The following is a 22,497-nucleotide window of genomic DNA, read 5'->3' on the forward strand; positions in this document are numbered from 1 at the left end:
TGAGGCATTGAACAATACCAAGTTTGCTCTGCCCCAATCAGAAATTTTAGAAGGATCAGAAGTCTAGCGTTCTTTGGCTTCCCTACGTGAAATGTTTACCTCCTGAAGGGTTGGACGTCTATGAAAAGCCGTGGAAAAGTGCAGGGTGGTATCATCAGCTATGTATACAAACATCATCTATGTATACAAACATAGACGGGTTACTTTCAGGTGTACTTGAAGTGAGAGATTACTTAAAGGAAAAATAGACCAGATGTGTTGTACCTAACTGAGACAAAGTTAAAAGAGGAAGTCCACTTAAGCTCTAAGGAAGGTGGATATAATTATTGGAAGAGAGATAGAAAGGAAAAAGGAGGAGGAGTACTGATAATGGTTCAAGATGATATATATGTGGAGGAAGACTGCTGGAGGGGATGGATGATTATCTAGATGGTGGAGAGATGAGAACTATAATGTAAGACTAAAATTTATCTTGGCTGAAAGTAACTAGTGGTGTCCCACAGGGGTCAGTGTTGGGACCGATAATGTTTGTAATACATGTGAATGACATGAATGAAGAAATAGATAGTTATACAAACTTATTTGCGGATGATGCTAAGCTGATACGGAGGGTAGAAAATGTAATTGACTGTATTGTACTGCAAGATGATTTAATTAAGATAAATAGATGGAGTAAATCTTGGCAAATGGAATTCAATTTAAGTAAATGTAAAGTAATGGAATTTGGTAAGAGTAAAAGAAGAATACAATATCATTATGAGATGGATGGTGTGAAGTTGAAGAAATCAAAAGAAATGGATTTAGGAGTAACAGTTACTGAAAATTTGACTCCGGACAGAAGCATTGATAAAATTAATGGAGAGATGATGAATTTGTTGAAGAGTGAGAATGGCATTCTCATATTTGGATGGAGGAATGATAAAAAAAAATTGTTGATTTCCATAAGACCAAGATTGGAATATGCAGCAGTGGTGTGGTCTTCTCATACAAGGAGGAATATTATATAATTGGAAAGAGTACAAAGAGCAATCATTGAAATAGTTCCGGAGTTAAGTCGACCTATGAAGAGAGATTAAGAATGTTGGAAATTCCTACCCTTGAAAATAGGAGAGAGAGAGGAGATTTAATAAAAATCTGTAGAATGATAAATGGTATGGAAAATGTGGACAAAGAATGTTTTATAAATTTAGACACAGTACAAGGGGACAGAGTAAGTTGAAGAAAGCTAACTGTCGAAGAGACATCAAGTAGTATAGTTTTCCTCACAGAAGTGTGAAGAAATGGAATGAACTCAGTGAAGACGTTGTCAGTGACATAACTGTTCACACTTTTAAGACCAAAATGGATAGATATAGAGACGGAATACTATGAGATTACTCCCCTCCCATAAATCACAACTAGGTAAGTACACACACATAATGATAAGTCCATGTATGTGATGATGTCCAGATATAAATGTATTAGTCAATGAATGATGATTTTGTATCGTGGCACCACACTGCTCAGGGAATGTGTTTTACTTAAGGCCTCTCAGCAAGCATTAAAAATGGGGAAGGACAAATTAACAATTCTTCACTGACTGCCTTGATTTTTTTGTATCACATTCTGGAAGTTTCATGTTTTAAATTCACTTGTTTTGCTTTATCAACACCATTCATGTCCGACATGTGAAGGTCCGTGAATTAATGATATCACCTTGACTTGTCTACCTAGAACTTATCACTACAAATGCCACAGCATGAACAGGACAACAAAAACAAAATGTTTTTCATCCCGAGGACACTGACACTGGTAAAATGCTTAATACTGGTCATTGTTGCTATGGGCATAAGTGAGGAGGTAAGATGCACTTGAAGTGCCAATAAGTCATTTTATCCCAACTTATGTTTTATGCTTGCTGGGAAACCTTAATAAAATGCACTCACTGAGCAGTGTGTGCTGACGTAGTGAGGATTTGGGTGGCACTGGTGTGTGTCTGTCATCTTTCACTGTTTATCTTGTGCTGTCTAGTGAAGGCCTCTTAAGTAATCTCTTCTACATTTTACAGCTTGTATCCTGGGTCTTCACCAGTTTCCTCCGACCATTGTTCCATATGTTCTATCTTGATTAATGTCTCCCCCCACACACTGAAAGGTGCAATGGAAATCAGAGGCCTGAAAGCCTTCTAAGTCAAGTTTAGGGTCAGTGTTGAGGAGTACCTTCTTCAATAAGTTTGATAAGGTAGTCATCTTAACATCTTTCCATAGAGCTGCGAGATTGTAGATAGCGCTCCTGATGTAATTCATGACAATAGCAAGTGAGTGCTCGCCCTGTGTGTTGTCTTTTTCACTCTCCTCCTCTAACACCACCAACACCTTATCCAAGTAGTGTTGCTGGTACATCATTTTGCATGAGATAATCACTCCCTGATCTATGGGATGGATAAGGGATGGGTGGTAGGCACATCACCCAAATCTGCCCATCCTGACTTGAGATTATCTGCTACTGGCTGTGCTGGGGCATTATCTAGAAGTAGCAGGGTCTTCACCTCCCTGGCGTCTTCTTCAACACTTACTCCAGGTGTTACCTTACTTCTGTTTAAAAATTATTGAAAAAAAACAGAGAAGATGATAGAAGTAAACCAGGTATTCTTGGAGTGGTAGTAATGAACGGCTAAGTCAATCATCACATCCTTTGAAGCTTGTGGCTGGACAGACTTGCCTATGACACTCAGCTTAAGTCTGTGTGTGCCATCAGCATTAGCTGATGAGTAAACACTTGCAAGTTCTCGGTAGAGACTGCCAAAACAAACGTGTCTCATCTGCATTATATAGCGCTGATTTGTGCAGCTTTTTTTTCTGGACCAAATCCCCTGGTATCAATTGAAATAGCTCTACCTCTACTGTGCCAGCACTGCCAACCTCTCTGTCCTGTCAAACCATGACATCATCGAAAGTTCCATAACCATCCATCACTTGTTCATGTGTCTAACTAATTTTTCAGTTGATGCTGCAATCTCCACCCCTTGTACATTCATCTTAGCAGCTCACTGCTGTACAAATCTTTTGGCAACTGCCTTCTCAAGCTATTCATTGTTTGCAACTTTCATGTGCTAACTTGCTTTCACAGCTGTGCTACCACCACTTTGAATATTAAAATCCAAGACAGATTTTCATATCTTGTCTTTTGTCTTGCATATGTCTAACACAGTCTGCTTCTTCACTCCATATTCCTCACTCACAAATAATATGCACTGACACTCTCCTTTCTACCATATCAAGCATTCTGATTTCTGCTGGATACTTAAATTCACTATCTTCTGCTTCTCTCTACTCTTTCGATCATCTCGAGATGCCATAATGTACATACTGCTCACGAAAAATGACTGAGTAATCTTGAACACCATGAGTGAAGATTCAACTTGCACAGCACACTTAGCAATGGACTGTGAGGTATTGAGACTGGCAGGTTGTCAGTGGATCCCTGTAGGTGAGTTGTATTGTTAGATATAATATGAGTGTCAGACATGTACACAAAGCCCCTTATTTAGGAGCAATCTAAGTGAATTTTTTTGTTTAATTCATCATAAACATTGAGATGCATTCCTGTGATCTCCCCAGAGTTTATAATTGCTTCAAAATTCAAGATTCAAAATAATAGAAGAGAATACCTGAACAACTTGGAATCATAAAAAAATTATTATATTTGAAAATAAACTTTAACAAATTAATAACTTAAGTACATACTTACATTTTACCAGAGTCCTTCAAACGTTTGGTGTGTGTGTGTGTGTGTGTGTGTGTGTGTGTGTGTGTGTGTGTGAGTTGTATTGTAATAAGCATGTGGAAGAAGCACCATGTTAAAACTTACCATACTATTGAATTAAAAAGACATGCCAAATGTACTCCAGACAAAAGTACCAAAGTTGGTATGTTCTTACCAGTATTGGCAACCACAGTTTAAACTAACATAACCTGCATATGCTATTGCAGTCTACAGGTGTGATTGGTTCAAAAACTATTCTTGGTCGATCCCTGTGGATTTCTGACCCTCTGACCTTGTCCATTAAATTAAAAATCTGTTAAAAGTGGGTCCTTTTAACCAAGGATTTACTGTGTGTATGTATATACGCATACACAGTACTAGCAAATTGTCTTGGTGCAAACCCTACCCTGCCAAGAAATACTGTCATTTTGATATAGGTCATCATAGCATCTCTCTGATCTGGCAGTGCATCATGGTAGCCTTGGGATGGGTAGTGGGGAGAGTAGGAACCACAGTGGCATGAGTCCATGATGGTTCACTTGTCTGCAGGCTATTGTTCTGAAGAGATAAGGGATTTTACTTCATCACCATACATTGCTCTTCTTCCTCCCCCATCCATTCGCTCTTTTTGACCCTGTGGAACAATGAGTGGCGAAAAGGAAATGAAGGATGACCTGGGAGTCATAGCAATACTATACTGCTATGGAAAATTAAATGAGGAATCAAGTGAGGAAATTGGTATTTCAAGACAATCAGTGGAATGTAGGACAAAAGATTTTCATGATGCAGGGACCTTCAAAATCCCCACCAGAAAAAAAGACATCCCGACGGGCCATATTTGGTTTCTTCCCGCACTGCCAGGCTCGTACAATAACAAATGGAAATGGATCTTCATATATCATCACAGCAATTGAAGGAAAAGAACTAAAATTTGCTGGGTAAAATGAGTTCTAAAACTGTGCGTGCCTGCATCACAAAAATGCTTTGTCCCAAGTTCCATTGATTGCCCTGAGACACTGGTTCCCTCACTTATTTCCTTATTTGACTTTCCACAGTGATAGAATATTGCTATGGCTACCAGGTCAGCTTCTTTTACCTCCTCTCCACTATGTAGGGTAAAAAAAAGTGATATATGGTGGTAACATGGAATCCTTTGTCTTCTCAGGACACTAACCTGCAGACAATGAATCATCACTGACTCACATCACTGGTCCCCACTCTTCCCCTACACATCACTACATCACCAAGACTTACTGCCAGATTATAGAGGCACTATGATGGTCTATACCAAACTGGTGGGATGAATTATAAGCAAATACATAGCATTAGTATTTAAGCTTTTGATTAACTTAATGACATTATTTGCCCTTAAGTAATTTATGGTAAATGTTTCTTTTTCATTTACATCAGCTTACTCAAGAAGGACCACTGCCAGCCAGACCACCACAAATTCTAAGTCGCATTGAATCAGCAGTCAGCAATCCTACTCTTACTTATTCTACACTGTGTGTGTACTTATCCACAATAATATATGAATGGATTAATAAGGTAAGATCCTTTACATTCACTTTGAATATAGTATATAGTATAACATATGTAATTAGTAAGCATGGGCATAACTAAAGGTATGTGTTTGAAGTGTGGCTGTAGAGATACAAAGAGAAGAGAAATCAAACCAATAAGAGTTGTGTGTGATGCAAAAGTGTTCTTGAAATTTATAGTGTAGGAGGGCAATTATTAGATGGAATTAAGGCTTTTTATAAGAATGCAAGAGAATGTATGAAAGTTGAGGGTGAACTTGGAGAGAATTTTGCAGTAGGGACAGGAATGAGCTAAGGATGTATGATGTCTCCATTTGGTTGATTGTGGTTGGGATGTCGTGTGTTGGGCCACAAGATGGCCACTTTCCACTGAGAGCTGATGGGGGCTAAGTGTGAATATTTTGTGTTACATTGTTTCTTCAATATTTTTGGAATTAGAAAACTATTTTTCTTCAATTGTGGTGCTTTGTCTGGGCCACCCTGTGTGGGATTGCAGGCCTGGTATATAGAAAGATGTGTGGATAGCTGTAAGAGGGAGATGAAAATTAAAATAGGAAATGTTAGTGCAAGGCTGAAACAGAATGAAGCGAGGTAGGCTGTACTCGTAGTTACAGGGCTATTTGCAAAAATAATAAATTTCATAGAGTGGTGGATCATTTTCATAGGGTGTGTACGAGATGAAAACTGAAGTTGAATGCTAAGAAAAGAAAGGTGATGGTGTTTGAGAGAGAAGTGGAGGAGTGTGACTTTAGAATAACTTATAGGGTGAGTGTGCCAGTTATAGGAAGGTGTAGGGTGATTATGGGAAAAGAGAAGAGAGGAAGTGGTTGAGTTAAAGTATCTTGGAATAGTGCATGAAGAGATTGGAGAGATTGTGATAGGTAGGCAGGCCACTGGATTACCAGCAAGTCATGAAAAAGGAGAATTGTGTCTACAGATATAAAAGAGAAGTTAGGGACTAGTATACTCTTACCAGCAATGATGTATGGATCAGAGATCTGGATGTGGAATAGGGCACAACAATCAAGAGTGTGTGCTATGGAAATGAGTTATATCTGAGAAGAGTGTGTGGACTGACTAGATGAGAGGATGAGAGTAATGAAGTGCAAATGAGAAACATGGTATGAGCATCCATGCAAGTGGTGTACATTGTGAAGTGGGATAGGTGAGAACATACTGAGATGGTATGGCTATACTGAGAGGCTGAAGCAAAGTTGGGGTTGCAAACAAGAGAGGCAGGCTATTTGGGAGATGAAAGGATAGGGTAAAGGAGTATATGTGTGGAAGAGATAGTAGTAGCAGCTAAGCCTTTGAACATGTAAGTAGGATGTATAAATAGGGAGAAGTGGAAGCTCTTCTGCCTTGGCCATCTCCTCAGGGATGCTCCTGGAGGAAGTGAGGCATCAGAAATATAGATAGAAGGATATATAGTACTCTTCATGTAAGACTTGAATTATCATATTAATAAGTATGTACTGCAACTTGCAGGACACTGTCTGTAGAGTATGTTTTGTCTTTGGCATTGAAGGTGACCCCTAGCATTGACAGATTTTCCAAGGGGAAGATAAAAAGTGGTCTTATAAGCTAGAGTATACAATATTAGTGGTGTATTTAGCATCTGAAATTCTTAAGCTGGTCACTAAATGGTGCATAATGGTCATGTGGAATTATCCTTGTACAGCAAACCTTGCTGTATTGGACATTTATATATTGAATTATTGGCTATATTGGAGTTTTTCAGATGTCTGGATAAACTTTTCATAAACCTGATAAAATCTAGTTTATAAGATAAGAATCCGGGGCCATATTCACGAAGCATTGAATATGAGTCTTACCTATGAAACATCTCGTAACAAGGACATAATGGTGCATTCTTATCATAATTTAGAGTTGTCACAGACTGCACATGTCTTAAATCCATGTGGGATGTTAAGATTAGGTCCACCCTGTCTTACTGTGTCTTATGACAGACCCTCCCACTACCAAGATGGCTGTCCCACATCATCTCCAGTTCAGAATTATTTACCCAGAAAGGGTGTATTAAATGAACTTTACCCAGAAAGGTTGTTATGAATGAACTTAATTCAGGAATTCTTTTTGTCACCAATCTAGTGAGGGGAAGCCATACATAGTGACACAAAATGGAGCAATCCACTCAGCCCTAAAATGAAGGTGACTATCATAACACTTAGATTTCTTGCTGCTGGGGAAAGCTACTAGGAAAGTGCAGTTGTGTAGTAGTGATGGCCTTGGGGGTTGTCAAGAAAGTCATCTTTGCCATTCTACCATTTAAAAACCGTGTTTGTTTACATTGAGATGCTTTTATGGGATCACATTTACCTTATTTCAAAGATAGAATTACTATCTTATCCACTATGTTCTCCAAATACATATAAACAAAGGAAATATTTATAGAAGCTATAAATTAGTAATAAATGACAGCTTTTTCCTTTGTCTTCTACTATTTGTAATTATGTAAGCACTGCATATAGCAGATGGTTCATAATTTATGACATACAACTTATGATATACATTCAATGTTATGATATCTGCCATAGATGTGACACATGTCATAACATTATGAAGAATACAGCCCCTGGCCATGTGTACAGGCCAAAACACAGTGGAGGAGGTTAAGACAATATGCCTAGTACAGCAATGAGAGAGAGAGAGAGAGAGAGAGAGAGAGAGAGAGAGAGAGAGAGAGAGAGAGAGAGAGAGAGAGAGAGAGACACACACACACACACACACACACACACACACACACACACACACACACACACACACACACACACACACACACACACACACACACACACTGCTGCCAAGCTGACTGGATACATCTACAGAAGCTCCAAGGATTTATCTAGGTTTTGGTTGTACAGGAGGGCCAAACTTGAGTCCTGTCTCCTTAATAGGGAATCATATAATGTGTGAGTGCAGGGGAAGTGGTGTAAATTGGAAAGTGGCTGAAGTGGTGAAATGGAAGAGTAGTGAAAGGTAATCATTGTCAGTGATATCAACAGGGAAGATGGTGGCCGGCATGGTAAATGTTTTCAAAGGACTCAAGGATGAGGACCTCCGTGTACCTCATACAAATAAACGAATGTGGACAATTGAAGAAGAAAATTTGAAAATACAAGAAGAAATACTTAGCAGCAACAATAAAGACTTGGAAGGAAGAGAAAGAGGTGGGTGGTGACAGTGTAAAAAAATATTCAGTGATATAATAGAGATGAACAGGGAAATGGAAAGAGAAAAAGAAAGAATTGAGAGAAGAGTTGACAAAAATAGTAGTCTTAAGCAAGAAGTACTGTGAAGTAATCAAGAAACTCAAGGAAGAGAACGAAGAGTTAAAGAAAGCTTTACAAGAAGGAGAGATTAAGGTTGGAAAAGTAAGTTAGTGACAGGAAGTCAGAAGTTGGAAGGAAGAAAGAGAACAACAACAAAAGGTGAGTATGGAAGAGATAATAAGTCAACTGCAACAGGAACACAATAAGGACATGGAAAAGCAAGTGATTAAAATAATAAGGAAAAAAAGTAATCTTGTGAGAGACATGGTACAGAGAAGGATGTGTGTGGCAGTATTTGGGGTCAAGGAGAAGAATCTACCCATGAAAAGAGAGAAAGGGGAGGTGAAAAGAGCTAAGGAAATTATAGCAAAAGTGGCAGGGGAAGGAGAGGAGTTAGTTGAACAAATTGAAGATGTTTATAGGATTGGAAAGTACAACGAAAATGGAACAAGACCATTGAAAATAAGATTCATGTCACAAACAGCAGTGGAACATGTATTACAAAGAACAGGATAATTGGCAAAAATAGAAGGAATTAGGGCAATATGGATAAAAAAGAAACATGAATGAAGAAGAGAAAAGTAAACTGAAAGAGTCGAGAGTAGAGGCCCAGTCAAAAAATGAGGAGAGAATATAGGAACAAGTAAGGAGATTCATTTGGAAAGTTGTGGACACATTGTGGCACAAAGATCCCATGGAAGATCACCGAGCGGAAGCTTAAAAATTATGTATACAAATATTTGTATACATAATTTGGTGTTAGTGTAATAATTTGGTGTGGTGTAATAAAGTTTGGTGTCGAGCCTATTGGAACTTAAAGATTACCTAAAAAACAATAAACCAGATGTGGTATGTTTAACGGAAATCAAACTAAAAGAGGAAATAAAGCTGAGATTTGCAAAGGGAGGTTATAACAGATGGAGGAGAGACAGAAAAGGAAATGGAGGAGTGATGATATTGGTAAAAGAGGATATTGTTGTTGAGGAAATGGAATATGGTGATGGAATGGCAGAAACTTTGATTGTTGTCATTAAGATCAAAGGAAGTGAAAAAAAGAAAGTTACTGTGACATACATACCACCAAAAACTAATGCATGGGAGACCAATAGATATAAAACTTTATAACTAGAAACAAGAGATAGCACAGGAAATAAGGAAAAGTAACAAAGTGCTCTTAGTAGGCAACTTCAACACTAAAGGAATGAACTAGTAGGAGATGGAAGTGAAAGAAAATGTCAGGTAATGGAGCAAAGAAATTAGGCAAACCATGATGTTGAATACAATGAGACAGTGGGTGAACAACCCTACAGGATGCAGAGGAGAAAAACCATCACAGTTGGGCTTAGTGTTTAAGAAAACCCCAGAAAGTAGACCAAGTATACATTGTCTGAGTCCGCTGGGAAGAAATGATCATGTGGCAATAGAAATAGTACTACAGGAGGAAAGTGTTGCACAAGAATGAACAATTTAGAAATGGGAGGCAGAACTATGATAAGGTAAACTTTGCAGAGCTTAATAAATATTATGGAAAAATTAACTGAAAAGAGCTATTTGAAGGTAAGGTAGTGCAAGAAAAATATGAGATATTTTTGAGCAAGTATAGCGAGGGGGTGCAACAATTTGTGCAAAGTTATAAAGTGAAAATTGGGAAGCATTAATGGTATAATACCAGGTGTGTAGAAACAAAAAAGAAAAGGACAGGGCATGGAGGAAAATGATGAGAAATCTGAACAGAAATACTAGGGAAGAATACAGTAAGGTAAGGAATGAATATGGTATAATAAAAAGAGAAGGAAGAAATTTTGAGTGACATAGTAAGAAAATGCAAGGAAGAGCCCAAAACTCTTCTACAGATGTGTTAATGGAAAAATTAAACATGAAAACAAAGTTAAAACAGAGAAAGAAGAATTTATGAAACTAATGAGATGAGTGAACTAATGAATGAGTTTTCAATCAGTGTTTAGAAAGGAAACCAATTTTGTGACACTGAAAGTGCCACAAAATTGGTGGGAATACAGGAAAGTGGGAATACAGGAGATACAAGTAGAGAGACAAGAAATCAAGAAATTGCTGGAGGAGCTGGATGTTAGAAAAGCTATGGGACCAGATCAAGTAAATGGATGGATATTAAAAGAATGCAAAGAACAAATGGAGGAACCCATATGGGATATAATCAACAGCTTGTTGAAAGAAGAAAACTACCAAGAGAATGGAAAAGAGCTAACATAGTCTCAATATACAAAGGGGAAATAAAATGGAACCTTTAGATTACAGACCAGTGTCACTAACAAGTATTGTAAGCAAGCTTTGTGAAATAGTAATTAAAGATAGATGGGTGCAATATTTAGAAGATTAAAAGATAATTACAGAAAAGTTATTTGGATTCAGGGAAGGGAGATCCTGTGTCACAAATCTACTGAGCTTTTATACAAGAGTAATAGATGGAGTGCAAGAGGGGGACAGGTGAGTTGATGCAGTATACCAGGATAAAGTTCCTTGCAAAAGCCTTATGTGGAAGTTAGAGAATGAAGGAGGACTAAAGGGAGCAAAATTGAGATGGATGGATAATTATTTACAAGGGAGGGAAATGAGAACAGCAATCAGAGACTAATTCAAGTTGGCACGGAGTGACAAGTGGAGTACTGCAAGGATCTGTGTTGGCACCTATTATGTTTCAAATATATGTAAATGATATGACAGAGGACCTGAATAGTTTTATAAACCTTTTCACTGATGATGCAAAAATATTGAAGATAATAAAGGGTGAAAATGACAGCATGGAGTTACAAAAGTATATTGACAAGATACATGCATGGAGCCAAAGACAAAAACTTTAATTTAATGCCTGAAAATGCCACATGATGGAAATAGGAAAAGTAAAAAGAGACCTTCATGGAATTACAAAATAGGAGAAGTAATAACAAAAAGTATCAAGGAAAAAGATCCAGGACACACTATCACCTGAAAGGTAAATAAACAGAATATTTGGCTCTACATACAGCTTGTTAACAAACAGGGTAACGTCTATTTAGATAAAGAAATTATTAAGAAAATTATAACTAGCATGGTAACGATCTAAATCGGAATATGCAGCTGTATTTTGGGCTCCATATAGAAAAAAAAAATATATGGAAACTAGGAAGAATACAGAGGATAGCAACATGGAAACTAGGAAGAATACAGAGGATAGCAACAAAGATGGTACCAGAATTGAAAGACTTAAGCTATGAAGAAAGACTTGAAAAGATGGGATTACTAACTCTACAAGAGAGAAGAGAAAAGTAGACCTGATAGCAATGTACATATTAGTAAACAATATAGAAAGAATAGACAAATGACTTAGTACCACAGATGGAGGAGGGGGGAGAGATGGACAAGGGGGCATGGGAACAAAATAAAGGAGTGGATGTTCGAGTGATACCAAGAAATACAGCTTCCCGTATTGAACTATTGAAATCTGGAATGATTTGAAAGAAGAGGTGGTTGTGGCAAACAGTGTACACATGTTTAAAGAGAAACTGGATAAATATAGTTATGGAGACCAGACAAAATGAGCTATGGCACATGCCCTGTATAATATAACTAGGTAAACACACACACACACACACACACACACACACACACAGAATATGAAATAATGATAAAAGACACAGTGAACTGGACAGAGAAAGTGCTAAGTGGTGATAAATTGATCATGACGGGAGACTTTAACTGTAAGGAGGTATGTTTGGAACAGTGGTACACGGAGGGAACAGAATCATCTTGAGGAAATAAATTATTACAGCTGGCAATGGATAATATATTAACTCAATGGATAAAAGGAGATACAAGGTTTGGAAAAGATGGAGAAACATCAAGACTAGATCTGTTATTTAGTAAGAAACCAGAAGGAATTGAGAATGTTCACAAAGGATGTCTGTAAGCCAAAAGTGACCATGCTACCATAGAATTCAATATAAATGAGGAAATAGAGAATCAAAGGAATGAAGAACACCATGCTGGGAGATTAAACTACTGTAAGGCAGACTTTGATAACATGAAGTTTTTTCAAGAGGAGAGATGGGATAGATTCCATAAGGCTACAGGGGTCCAAGAGAAGTGGGATGAATTTCTTAAAATACATAAAGGTGAAAAAAAGTTTGTGCCTAAAAAGCAGACAGTAATAGCTGGTAAAAAAGAGTGGTTTAATAAAAGATGTGAAGCAGCAAGAAGGATGAAAGAGGATACATGGAAAAAATTGAGGAAAAGTAAAAGAATTAACCTGTGGAATAATTACAAATAAGCAAGGTATGATTATGTGAAGATTCTGAGGGATGAACAAAGACAGTTTGAAAAAGATATAATAGACAGTTATAAACATGAGCCAAAACTCTTCTATAGATATGTGAATGGTAAACTGAAAAGCAAAGTGAGTATAGGAAAGCTAATGGTAGATGGAGTGGTTTATGAAGACCTGAAAGAGATGGCAGAAGTGATAGTTACTAGGATTAATGTTTTGGAGTGTTAAAAGTACAAGGCTGGAAGTAATATTAAAGTTATACTTGGTGCCGGTCAGACCTTATCTAGACTACGCTATGCAGTTCTGGTCCCCACATTACAGGAAAGATATAGGTCTATTAGAATCAGTACAGAGGAGAATGACTAAAAGAATACAGGGGATGAGGAGTATTCCTTATTAGGTGAGACTGAAGTTGTTAAATTTACATTCTTTAGACGTAGGTTAAGAGGGGACCTGATAGAAGTCTTTAAGTGGTATAAGGGTTATAACAAGGGGGATGTAAGCAAAATTCTTAGGATCAGCAACCAGGGTAGAACAAGAAATAACGGGTTCAAGCTTGAAAAATTTAGGTTTAGGAAGGAGATAGGAAAAAAAATTGGTTCACAAATAGTGGTAGATGAGTGGAACGGACTCAGTAATCATGTTGTTGGTGCTAGGACATTGGAGAACTTTAAGAGAAGATTGGACAGGTTTATGGATGGGGATAATAGATGGAAATAGGTAGGTATATTTCATACAGGGACTGCCACATGTAAGCCTGGTCACTTCTTGCAGCTTCCCTTATTTCTTATATTCTTATATTGTTATGTTCTTATGATGAATAAGAGCTTTAAGGAAGTTTTTATAAAGGAAAAGGAATTTATAAGGGCATTGTGCACACCTGAAAATGAAAAAAGAGGAATTTCAAGTGACAAAAGAAGTTGATGAAATCATCAAAACGCTAGAAGTGGGAAAGGCCACAGGACTGGATGGAGTGTTGGGATGGGTAATAAAAGAATGCAGTAACCAGCTTGGTGATAAATTACATGCCATCATATGTACCTCTATTAATGAAGGAAAAGTTCCACAGGATTGGAAAAGGGCAAACATTGTACCCATATTAAAAGGAGGAGACACACAAGACCCACTAAATTATAGACTGGTTTCGCTGATGAGTGTGGTTGCAGAAATACGTGAAAGGATAATAAAGAACAAATGGACCAAGTTTTTGGAAGATAAGGATATTCTCACAACTTGTCAATTTGGCTTTAGAAAAGGGAGATCTTGTGTCACTAATTTATTATGCTATTATTCAAGAGTGATTGATATCATACAGGAGAGAGATGGTTGGGCAGACTGTATTTATCTAGATTTAAGAAAAGCTTTTGATAAAGTGCCGCATAGTAGACTGCTTTGGAAGCTGCAAAAGATAGGTGGTGTAAATGGAAAAATGCTGAAATGGATGGACGATTTCCTTAAAAGCAGAGATGCGATCAGTAATTAGGGACCAGACATCAGTGTGGAGCCCAGTATTAAGTGGGGTCCCCCAAGGGTCAGTGCTGGCACCAATAATGTTTGTGGTGTATATAAATTATATGGTGGAGAATGTATCCAGCTATGTGAGTCTTTTTGCTGACAATTCAAAACTTATGAGAAGAGTGAAGGGAACAGAAGATTGTGAAGAATTACAAAGAGATATAGACAAGGTGTGGGAGTGGAGCAACAGATGACAAATGGAATTTAACTCTGGTAAGTGTAAAAAGATGGAATTTTGAAAAAGTAACAGAAGGTGTAGTTATAACTATAAGATGGGAAATGAAACAATAAATAAGACGACAAGAGAAAAAGATCTGGGAGTGATTTTCTCAGAGAATTTATCACCAGAAAAACATATTAACAAGATAACAGGTGAAACTCTCGGCCTACTAAGAAACATAAGAGTTGCCTTTGCTTATCTGGATATAGAAATGATGAGGAAAATAATCACCACAATGATACGTCCAAGATTAGAATACGCAGCAGTAATTTGGTCACCACATGAAAAAAAAGCACATAAGAAAGTTGGAAGGAATACACAGAGCAGCAACAAAGATAACAGAATTGCAAGATTTGTCATATGAGGAGGAACTAGCTCCAACCTTGGCAAAGAGACGAGAGTGAAGTGACTTGATTGCATTGTACAGATTGCTGAGTGGGATGGAAAAACTAGATAGGGAACATCTCTTTATAATGAACGAAAGAGAAACAAGAGGACATGGAAGAAAACTAAAAGTAACCACCTGCAGAAGGGACATAAAGAAGTTTAGCTTCCCTCATAGAAGCATAGAGGCATGGAATGAACTGGAAGAAGTGGTGTGTGCTACAAATATTCATGACTTTCAAGGAAAAGTTGGATAAAAACAGTTATGGAGATGGGACAGTACGAGCTTAGCTCCTCTCATATGTCACAACTGGGTAAATACACACACACACACACACACACACACACACACACACACACACACACACACACACACACACACACACACACACACACACACACACACACACACACACACACACACACCTTTCCCTATCCCCAATAAGCTGATTCCCTCCTCATACCCCACTGCTCGTCTCTCAACCCCTGTTTTCCTCCTTCCTCCTTCTTATCCTTTGCCATGCTTGAATATTTTTTGTCTTTAAATACATATATATATATATATATATATATATATATATATATATATATATATATATATATATATATATATATATATATATATATATGCCCCCTTCTACCTCTGGAATTTGTCTTTTTCTCATGTATGCATCACAGTTATGCAGTGTTTTAAGGTTGTTGTGTACAACTTAACTATCATATGTTATCTATGTATTTATTTGTGAGATTGAGCAACAGTTGAGAATCTGACGGTTCATTTTTACCTTATTAATTCTTTGGAATTTCATCAGGTAAAAGTATGGATTCATGTTCAGAATGCAAAGAAAATGCTGCATGGCTGCCCAGAGAGAGTTCCTTCTCCCAGTACCTTACAGACCAGCAACAGGAGTTCATCAATACCAATCATACAAAGCTCATCACACTCCCTGGCCCACTCACCAGTGATGTCAACATTTCGAAGCATGTCCCCTGGAGGACTTGGTGAGAGGCAACAAGAAATAGCACATCAGGATGAGAAGCATCACCTACTGGCTGCTATTGGTTCAACTGAGTGGGATGTTCCTTTCTTAGAGTTTTGGGCTAAGAATTTCTGCCAAGATAGTTCTCAGGAGGTATGTTGTGTTGAGGTTAAGGGTTAAGCATTTGATCTTTATTTAATGAAAATTCTTTTGAAAATTTAATTCCAGAAAGTAGAACAGTGTAGAGGATAATCTAAATTCATAGAAAATCCACAATATAGTATATGTTGCATGTTTACAACATATAAAACAATAATATTTTGGTATTGTTATAAATTTATATAAATAGCCTAATGTCAGATGTTTCACTAAGATTTCCACTATATGCAAAATACAGAAAAGGTGATAAATTGCATACCTTCACAAAATCAAAAGAAAAAAATATAGTAAGCATATTTTAATAAAGTACATTTCTATCAACATTTCAGATGATCCTACAGTAATGTACCACACTGACAAGCATCAAGGTTTGCACTCCTCATGAAATGGATCTAGTGTCCGGAACTCCCTCCAAGTTGGGGGCATGTGGTTGTGTAGATGGTAGTTGCACTTCTTGCAGACATCAGTGAAGAGTGAAACAAAGCTGTGGAGCCATGTCTGAAATATAAGAAATGCCACTGTAAAAAAAATGATAGGATAGAAAAGAATGAGAATAAGGTGGTCACAGTCAGATATGAATAATCTTTGCTGATGGCCAGAGATTTAGTTCAGAGTGAGTGAAACAAGAAAGGTACAGTTAGAATAAACCATATTTAGTTGTATGTCACTTGGGAGGAATGTTCTTACACATATGAAGTTCTTATACATATGAACAAAATCAGTGCAGAAGGGAGTGATGGGTATATTAAGATGTAAAGACTTGGATATGCCTGTGCAATCAATCTTCACTCACATGTGGTTAAGGAGGATCTGTCTTCCCTTACTCTTGAGGCCCAGAGACCAAGATGTAATTTAATTTACTCTTGGAGAGTATGTATATGCATCTCAGTCACCACCACTTGCTTTGATGACAACCTCCTATGTAAACAGTAACAATTCTATGTGGTTGGCATAAAAAAAAAATGACAAATTTTCTCACTTGATGTCAGCATCCACATCAATTTCAATTAGTTTCATCCAGTTGTATGGAAAAACATAGCACTGACCTGGCAACTCAAGACAGATGTGGCCTTGGTTATACTCTACATGAAGTGTTTTAATAAAAATTTCACAGTTAAAGTGACAAGGTGTTTTTGACTTCTGTTCCATTAAGTACGTATCTGTTGCATACCTTTCCATATCGCCTACCAATGGCTACTAAACAGGTGATGAAATGCTGTGTGCCAAGGAATAAAAACAGTTAAAGAAACAATTGATATTACTGGAGTTTGAGAGAGAACTGTCTATTGGTGGGAATTTAAAGAGGTTCCAAGATGTGACTGAGACTGTGACATATAAAAATTTCTAGAGACCTATCATCAAGAACACAGGAATTTTTATTTTTTTTTTATTCCCTTACTTTTAAGTGAGGATTACTTTCTATTTCTCTTTTCTTAATGTTCAAGGTTTGCTGAGCAACTTTCTTTGGTAACCCTGGCCTCGCTATGCTCTGGGTCATCAGACATCTTGCCACCATCTTTGAACCTCTTTACTTCCCAGTACACAGGTCTCTCTCAAACTCCAGTTAAATTAACTGTTTCTTCAACTGCTCTTATTCTTCAGCACAAGGCAATCTTCACATTATTTCAACACCAATAATCAGCAGTTTAGTACCCATTAGTGGGTGGATGATAAGGAAAGATTTTCAACAGTTACTTATGGAAGTCAACTAGAGAATACATGCACATAAAACATCTGTTTGTCACTCAACTGTCAAACTTTTCTGTTTTTTCCTACTTTCTCTATATTTTCAATCCAAAGCTGGATGTTGCATTTATGTACACAATGACTCTTAAATCTTGCAAGTTTTCCACCATCCAGCTACAACTGCAGAGTCACTCTCAACTAAATTTATCTGTGCTGTCTACCTCTCACCTAACTCCTCTAAGAAATTCTTTGACTAAACTTCCAAAGTGGAGCACATTCTGACTCTCTTCCCTTTTTCAGAGATCTCCATTCTTGGAGACTTCAGTGTTCACCACCAGCTTTGGCTTTCCTCTTCCTTCACAGATCATCCTGGTGAACTAGCCTTTAACTCTGCTATCCTCCATGACCTAGAGCAACTAGTGCAACACTCCACTCTTACTCCTGACTTTCTTGGAGATACACCCAACATTCTTGACCTTTTCCTAACCTCTAATCCTTCTGCTTATTCTGTTACCCTATCTTCTCCGTTGGGCTCCTCCAATCACAATTTTGTATCTGTATCTTGTTCTGGTGTTCCAATCCCTCCTCAAGATCCCCCATAGTGCAGGTGCCCATGGCATTTTGTCTTTGCTAGTTGGGGGGACTTGAGGAGGTATTATACTGATTTTCCTTGGAATGGCTACTGCTTCCGTGTCAGAGACCTGTCTCTACGTGCTGAGAGCATAACAGAGGTGATAGTTTCTGTCATGGAGGTGTATATTGACCTAAACCTTCCAACCCTAGGTTTAACACACCCTGTTCTTGTGCTATACATGATAGAAAGGTGGCCCCCAAAGGGTACTAGAGCCTTCCATCACCTGAATCTCATGCTCTTTACATTTCAGTCTGGAATCATGCCAAGTCTGTTCTCCAACTAGCCAAAAATCTTCATTAATAGAAAGTGTCAAAATCTTTCAAGATCTAACTCTTCTTGTGACTTCTGGCACCTAGCCAAAAACATCTCCAATAACTTTGCTTCTTCATTTTTCCCTCCTTTATTTCAACCTGATGGCACCACTGCTATCTCATCTTTTTCTAAAGCTGAACTCTTCACTCAAACCTTTGCTAAAAACTCTATCTTGGATGATTCAGGGCTTGTTCCTCCTCCTCCTCCACCCTTTGACTATTTCATGTTATCTATTAAGATCCTTCACAGTGATGCTTTCCATGCCCTCACTGGCCTAAACCCTCAGAAGGCTTATGGACCTGATGGGGTCTGTCCTATTGTTCTCCAGAACTGTACCTTTGTGCTTGCACCTTGCCTATTCAAACTTTTTCACCTGTGTCTATGAACATCTACCTTTCCTTCTTGCTGGAAGTTTGCCTACATTCAGCCTGTTCCTAAAACAGGTGACTGTTCTAATCCCTCAAACTACAGTAAAATCCCTCTTATCCAGCATCAACGGGACCGCCGACATGCCGGATACTTGAATAGAAGTGAAATTATGTCCACAATCACCACCCTACACTCACGCATCTTACCATAACAAAGATCAGCTGATCTGATCAGCTGCTTAAGTGTAAGCACAACACACTTCCTCTTTTCTACAACTTTAGGCATGATGAAGGCGTCAGGCGATAAACAGTGCACACGCGGGACTGAGTCACTGAGTAAACACAGTGCAGTGGGCCGCGGGTGGCGCGAAGCAGTGCGCTCTAGTGGCGAGGGGACAAAGTATGCCTCACGCGGGAATTTTAATCGATTTTATGAGTACACATTGATTTTTTATTGATTTTAAGGCTGGGGGAAAAATGTGCTGGATACTTGAAGCTGCCGGATACTCGAATGCCGGATGAGAGGGATTTTACTGTAGTACATAGTATTTTCTGTTTCTTCTCTAATACATTTTTCCTACCACACTCAGCAAATTGATGCCTCTAGTTTTTTCATGTATATATCAATATTTAGCAATGGTATAAAACTTTATATTTAGCCCATGATATTCTTCCTAAATGGTCTACAATTTTCTGTCATATGTAGCAAGATTTTTCTTGTATAATTTCTATTGCAAAAAGGAGGTACATGCTGGCCTTGACCATTTTTGGGTTTATGGACTTAATGGGCTCTTTCCTATTGTTTTCTGTGCTTGCACCATGCATGGTCAAAATCTTTCATATCTTTCCACCTTTCCTTCCTGCTGGAAGCTTGCCTGTTTCCAAAGCAGTGATGGCTCTAATTCTTCAAAATACCACCCTATTGCTTTAGTTTCCTGTCTTCCTAAAGTTCTTTCTTCTATCCTCAACAGGAAAATTATAACTTCACAACCTCATAATCTGACTGCCAGTATGGGTTCTGGTGTTTTCTTTCTTTTCTTTTTTTTTTTTTTTTAAGTAGGAGGGACACTGGCCAAAGGCAACAAAAATTCAATGAAAAAAAAAAGCCTACCAAGATGCCAATCCCCAAATAGGATCTGAAGTGGTAGTCAAAAATAGAAGGATAAGTGTCTTGAAACCTCCCTCTTGAAGGAATTCAAGTCATAGGAAGGTGGAAATACAGAAGCAGGCAGAGAGTTTCAGAGTTTACCAGAGAAAGGGATGAATGATTGAGAATACTGGTTAACTCCTGCATTAGAGATGGACAGAATAGGGGTGAGAGAAAGAAGAAAGTCTTGCGCAGTGAGGCTGCAGAGGAACAGAGGCATGCATTTAGCAAGATCAGAAGAGCAGTCAGCATGAAAATAGCAGTAGAAGATAGCTAGAGATGCAACATTACAGTGATGAGAAAGAGGCTGAAGACAGTCAGTTAGAGAGGAGTTGATGAGATGAAAAGCTTTTGATTCCACCCTGTCTAAGAGTGGTATGAGTGGAATCCCCCAAGACATGTGAAACATACTCCATACATGGTTGGATAAGGTACAGAGTTAGCAGCTGGGGGTTGGGAGGCGAGAAAAACTGGTAGAGATGTCTCATAACGCCTAACACTGTAAAAGCTGTTTTAGCTAGAGATGAGATATGAAGTTTCCAGTTTAGATTATAAGAAAAGGACAGACCAAGGATGTTCACTGTAGAAGAGGAGGACAGTTTGAGTACCATTGAAGAAGAGGGGATAGCTGTCTGGAAGGTTGTCGAGTTGATATATGGAGGAATTGAGTTTTTGAGGCATTGAACAATAACAACTTTGCTCTGCCCCAATCAGAAATTTTAGAGATTAGAAGTTAGGCATTCTGTGTGAACTGTTTACTTCCTGAAGGGTTGGACGTTTATGAAAAGATGTGGAAAAGTGCAGGATGGTATCATCAGCGTAGGAGTGGACAGGACAAGAAGTTTGATTTAGAAGATAACTGATGAATAATAGGAAGAGAGTGAGTGACAGGACAGAGCCCTGAGGAACACCACTGTTAATAGATTTAGAAGAACAGTGACTATCTACCACAGCAACAATAGAATAGTCAGAAAGGAAACTTGAGATGAAGTTACAGAGAGAAGGATAGAAGCTGTAGGAGGGTAGTTTGGAAATCAAAGCTTTGTGTCAGACTCTATTAAAAGTTTTTGATATGTCTAAAGCAACTGCAAAAGTTTCACAAAAATCTCTAAAAGAGGATGACCAAGATTCAGTAAGGAAAGCCAGAAAATCACCAGTACAGTGGCCTTGACGGAACCCATACTGGCGATCAGATAGAACGTTGTGAAGTGATAGGTGCTTAAGAATCTTCCTGTTGAGAATAGATTCAAAAACTTTAAATAGGCGGGAAATTAAAGCAATAGGACAGTAGTTTGTGGGATTACAACGGTCATCCTTTTTAGGAACAGGCTGAATGTAGGCAAACTTCCTGCAAGAAGGAAAGGTAGATGTTGACAGACAGAGCTGAAAGAATTTGACTAGGCAAGGTGCAAGCACAGAGGCACAGTTTCGGAGAACAATTGGAGGGACCCCATCAGGTCCATAAGCCTTCCATGGGTTTAGGCCAGTGAGGGCATGGAAAACATCATTGCGAAGAATTCTAATGGGTAGCATGAAGTAGTCAGAGGGTGGAGGAGAGGAAGGAACAAGCCCAGAATCATCCAAGGCAGGTATTTTTTAGCAAAGGTTTGAGTGAAGAGTTCAGCTTTAGAGGTAGATGTGATAGCAATAAAATAAAGGAGTGAAAGAAGAAGCAAATTTATTGGAGATGTTTTTGGCTAGATGGCAGAAGTCATGAGGGGAGTTTGATCTTGAAAGATTTTGACACTTTCTTTTAATGAAGGAGTTTTTGGCTAGTTGGAGAATAGACTTGGCATGGTTCCGGGCAGAAATATAAAGTGCATGAGATTCTGGTGATGGAAGGCTGGTTGGAAGGTTTAGGTCGAGAAAAAGATTAAGGAATGTACGCCTCCATGCCTGAAACTATCACCTCTGTTATGTGCTCAGCACACAGAGATGGGTCTCTGACATGGAAGCAATAGTCATTCCAAAGAAAATCAGCAAAACACCTCCTCAGGTCCCCCCAACTAGCAGAGGCAAAACACCAGAGGCACCTCTGCTTAGAGGGATCCTGAGGAGAGATTGGAACGATAGGACAAGATACAGATATGAGACTGTGATTGGAGGAGTCCAACGGAAAAGAGAGGGTAATAGCATAAGCAGGATTAGAGGTTAGGAAAAGGTCAAGAATGTTGGGTATATCTCTAAGACAGTCAGGAATATGAGTAGGGTGTTGCACCAATTGCTATAGGTCGT

General features: G+C 38.3%; 2 protein-coding genes across 11 annotated transcripts in view; one reads left to right on the forward strand and one right to left on the reverse strand.

Moving 5' to 3' along the window:
• LOC135099889 (folliculin-like) overlaps positions 1-17,241 on the forward strand; it is a 62,519-nt gene extending 45,278 nt beyond the window's left edge. For 5 of the 9 annotated variants that reach the window (XM_064002523.1, XM_064002528.1, XM_064002525.1 and 2 more), the window contains 3 exons: positions 5,155-5,292; positions 15,789-16,109; positions 16,445-17,241. In XM_064002523.1, coding sequence (XP_063858593.1) covers positions 5,155-5,292; positions 15,789-16,109; positions 16,445-16,459 — 474 coding nt within the window. In that variant the 3' untranslated portion in view covers positions 16,460-17,241. Of the gene's footprint in view, positions 1-4,909; positions 5,040-5,154; positions 5,293-15,788; positions 16,110-16,444 lie in introns of those variants that run through there. The other 4 variants (XM_064002527.1, XM_064002531.1, XM_064002530.1 and 1 more) reach the window with 2 other exon arrangements.
• The window catches only part of LOC135099890 (mediator of RNA polymerase II transcription subunit 27-like), a 73,000-nt gene continuing 66,900 nt past the window's right edge, over positions 16,398-22,497 (reverse strand). For both annotated transcript variants that reach the window (XM_064002532.1, XM_064002533.1), the window contains exon 8: positions 16,398-16,613. In XM_064002532.1, the coding sequence (XP_063858602.1) occupies positions 16,479-16,613 (135 nt within the window). In that variant the 3' untranslated portion in view covers positions 16,398-16,478. The remainder of the gene's footprint in view (positions 16,614-22,497) is intronic.

This window comes from Scylla paramamosain, chromosome 4, assembly GCF_035594125.1.
Source record: "Scylla paramamosain isolate STU-SP2022 chromosome 4, ASM3559412v1, whole genome shotgun sequence".
NCBI lineage: Eukaryota > Metazoa > Arthropoda > Malacostraca > Decapoda > Portunidae > Scylla > Scylla paramamosain.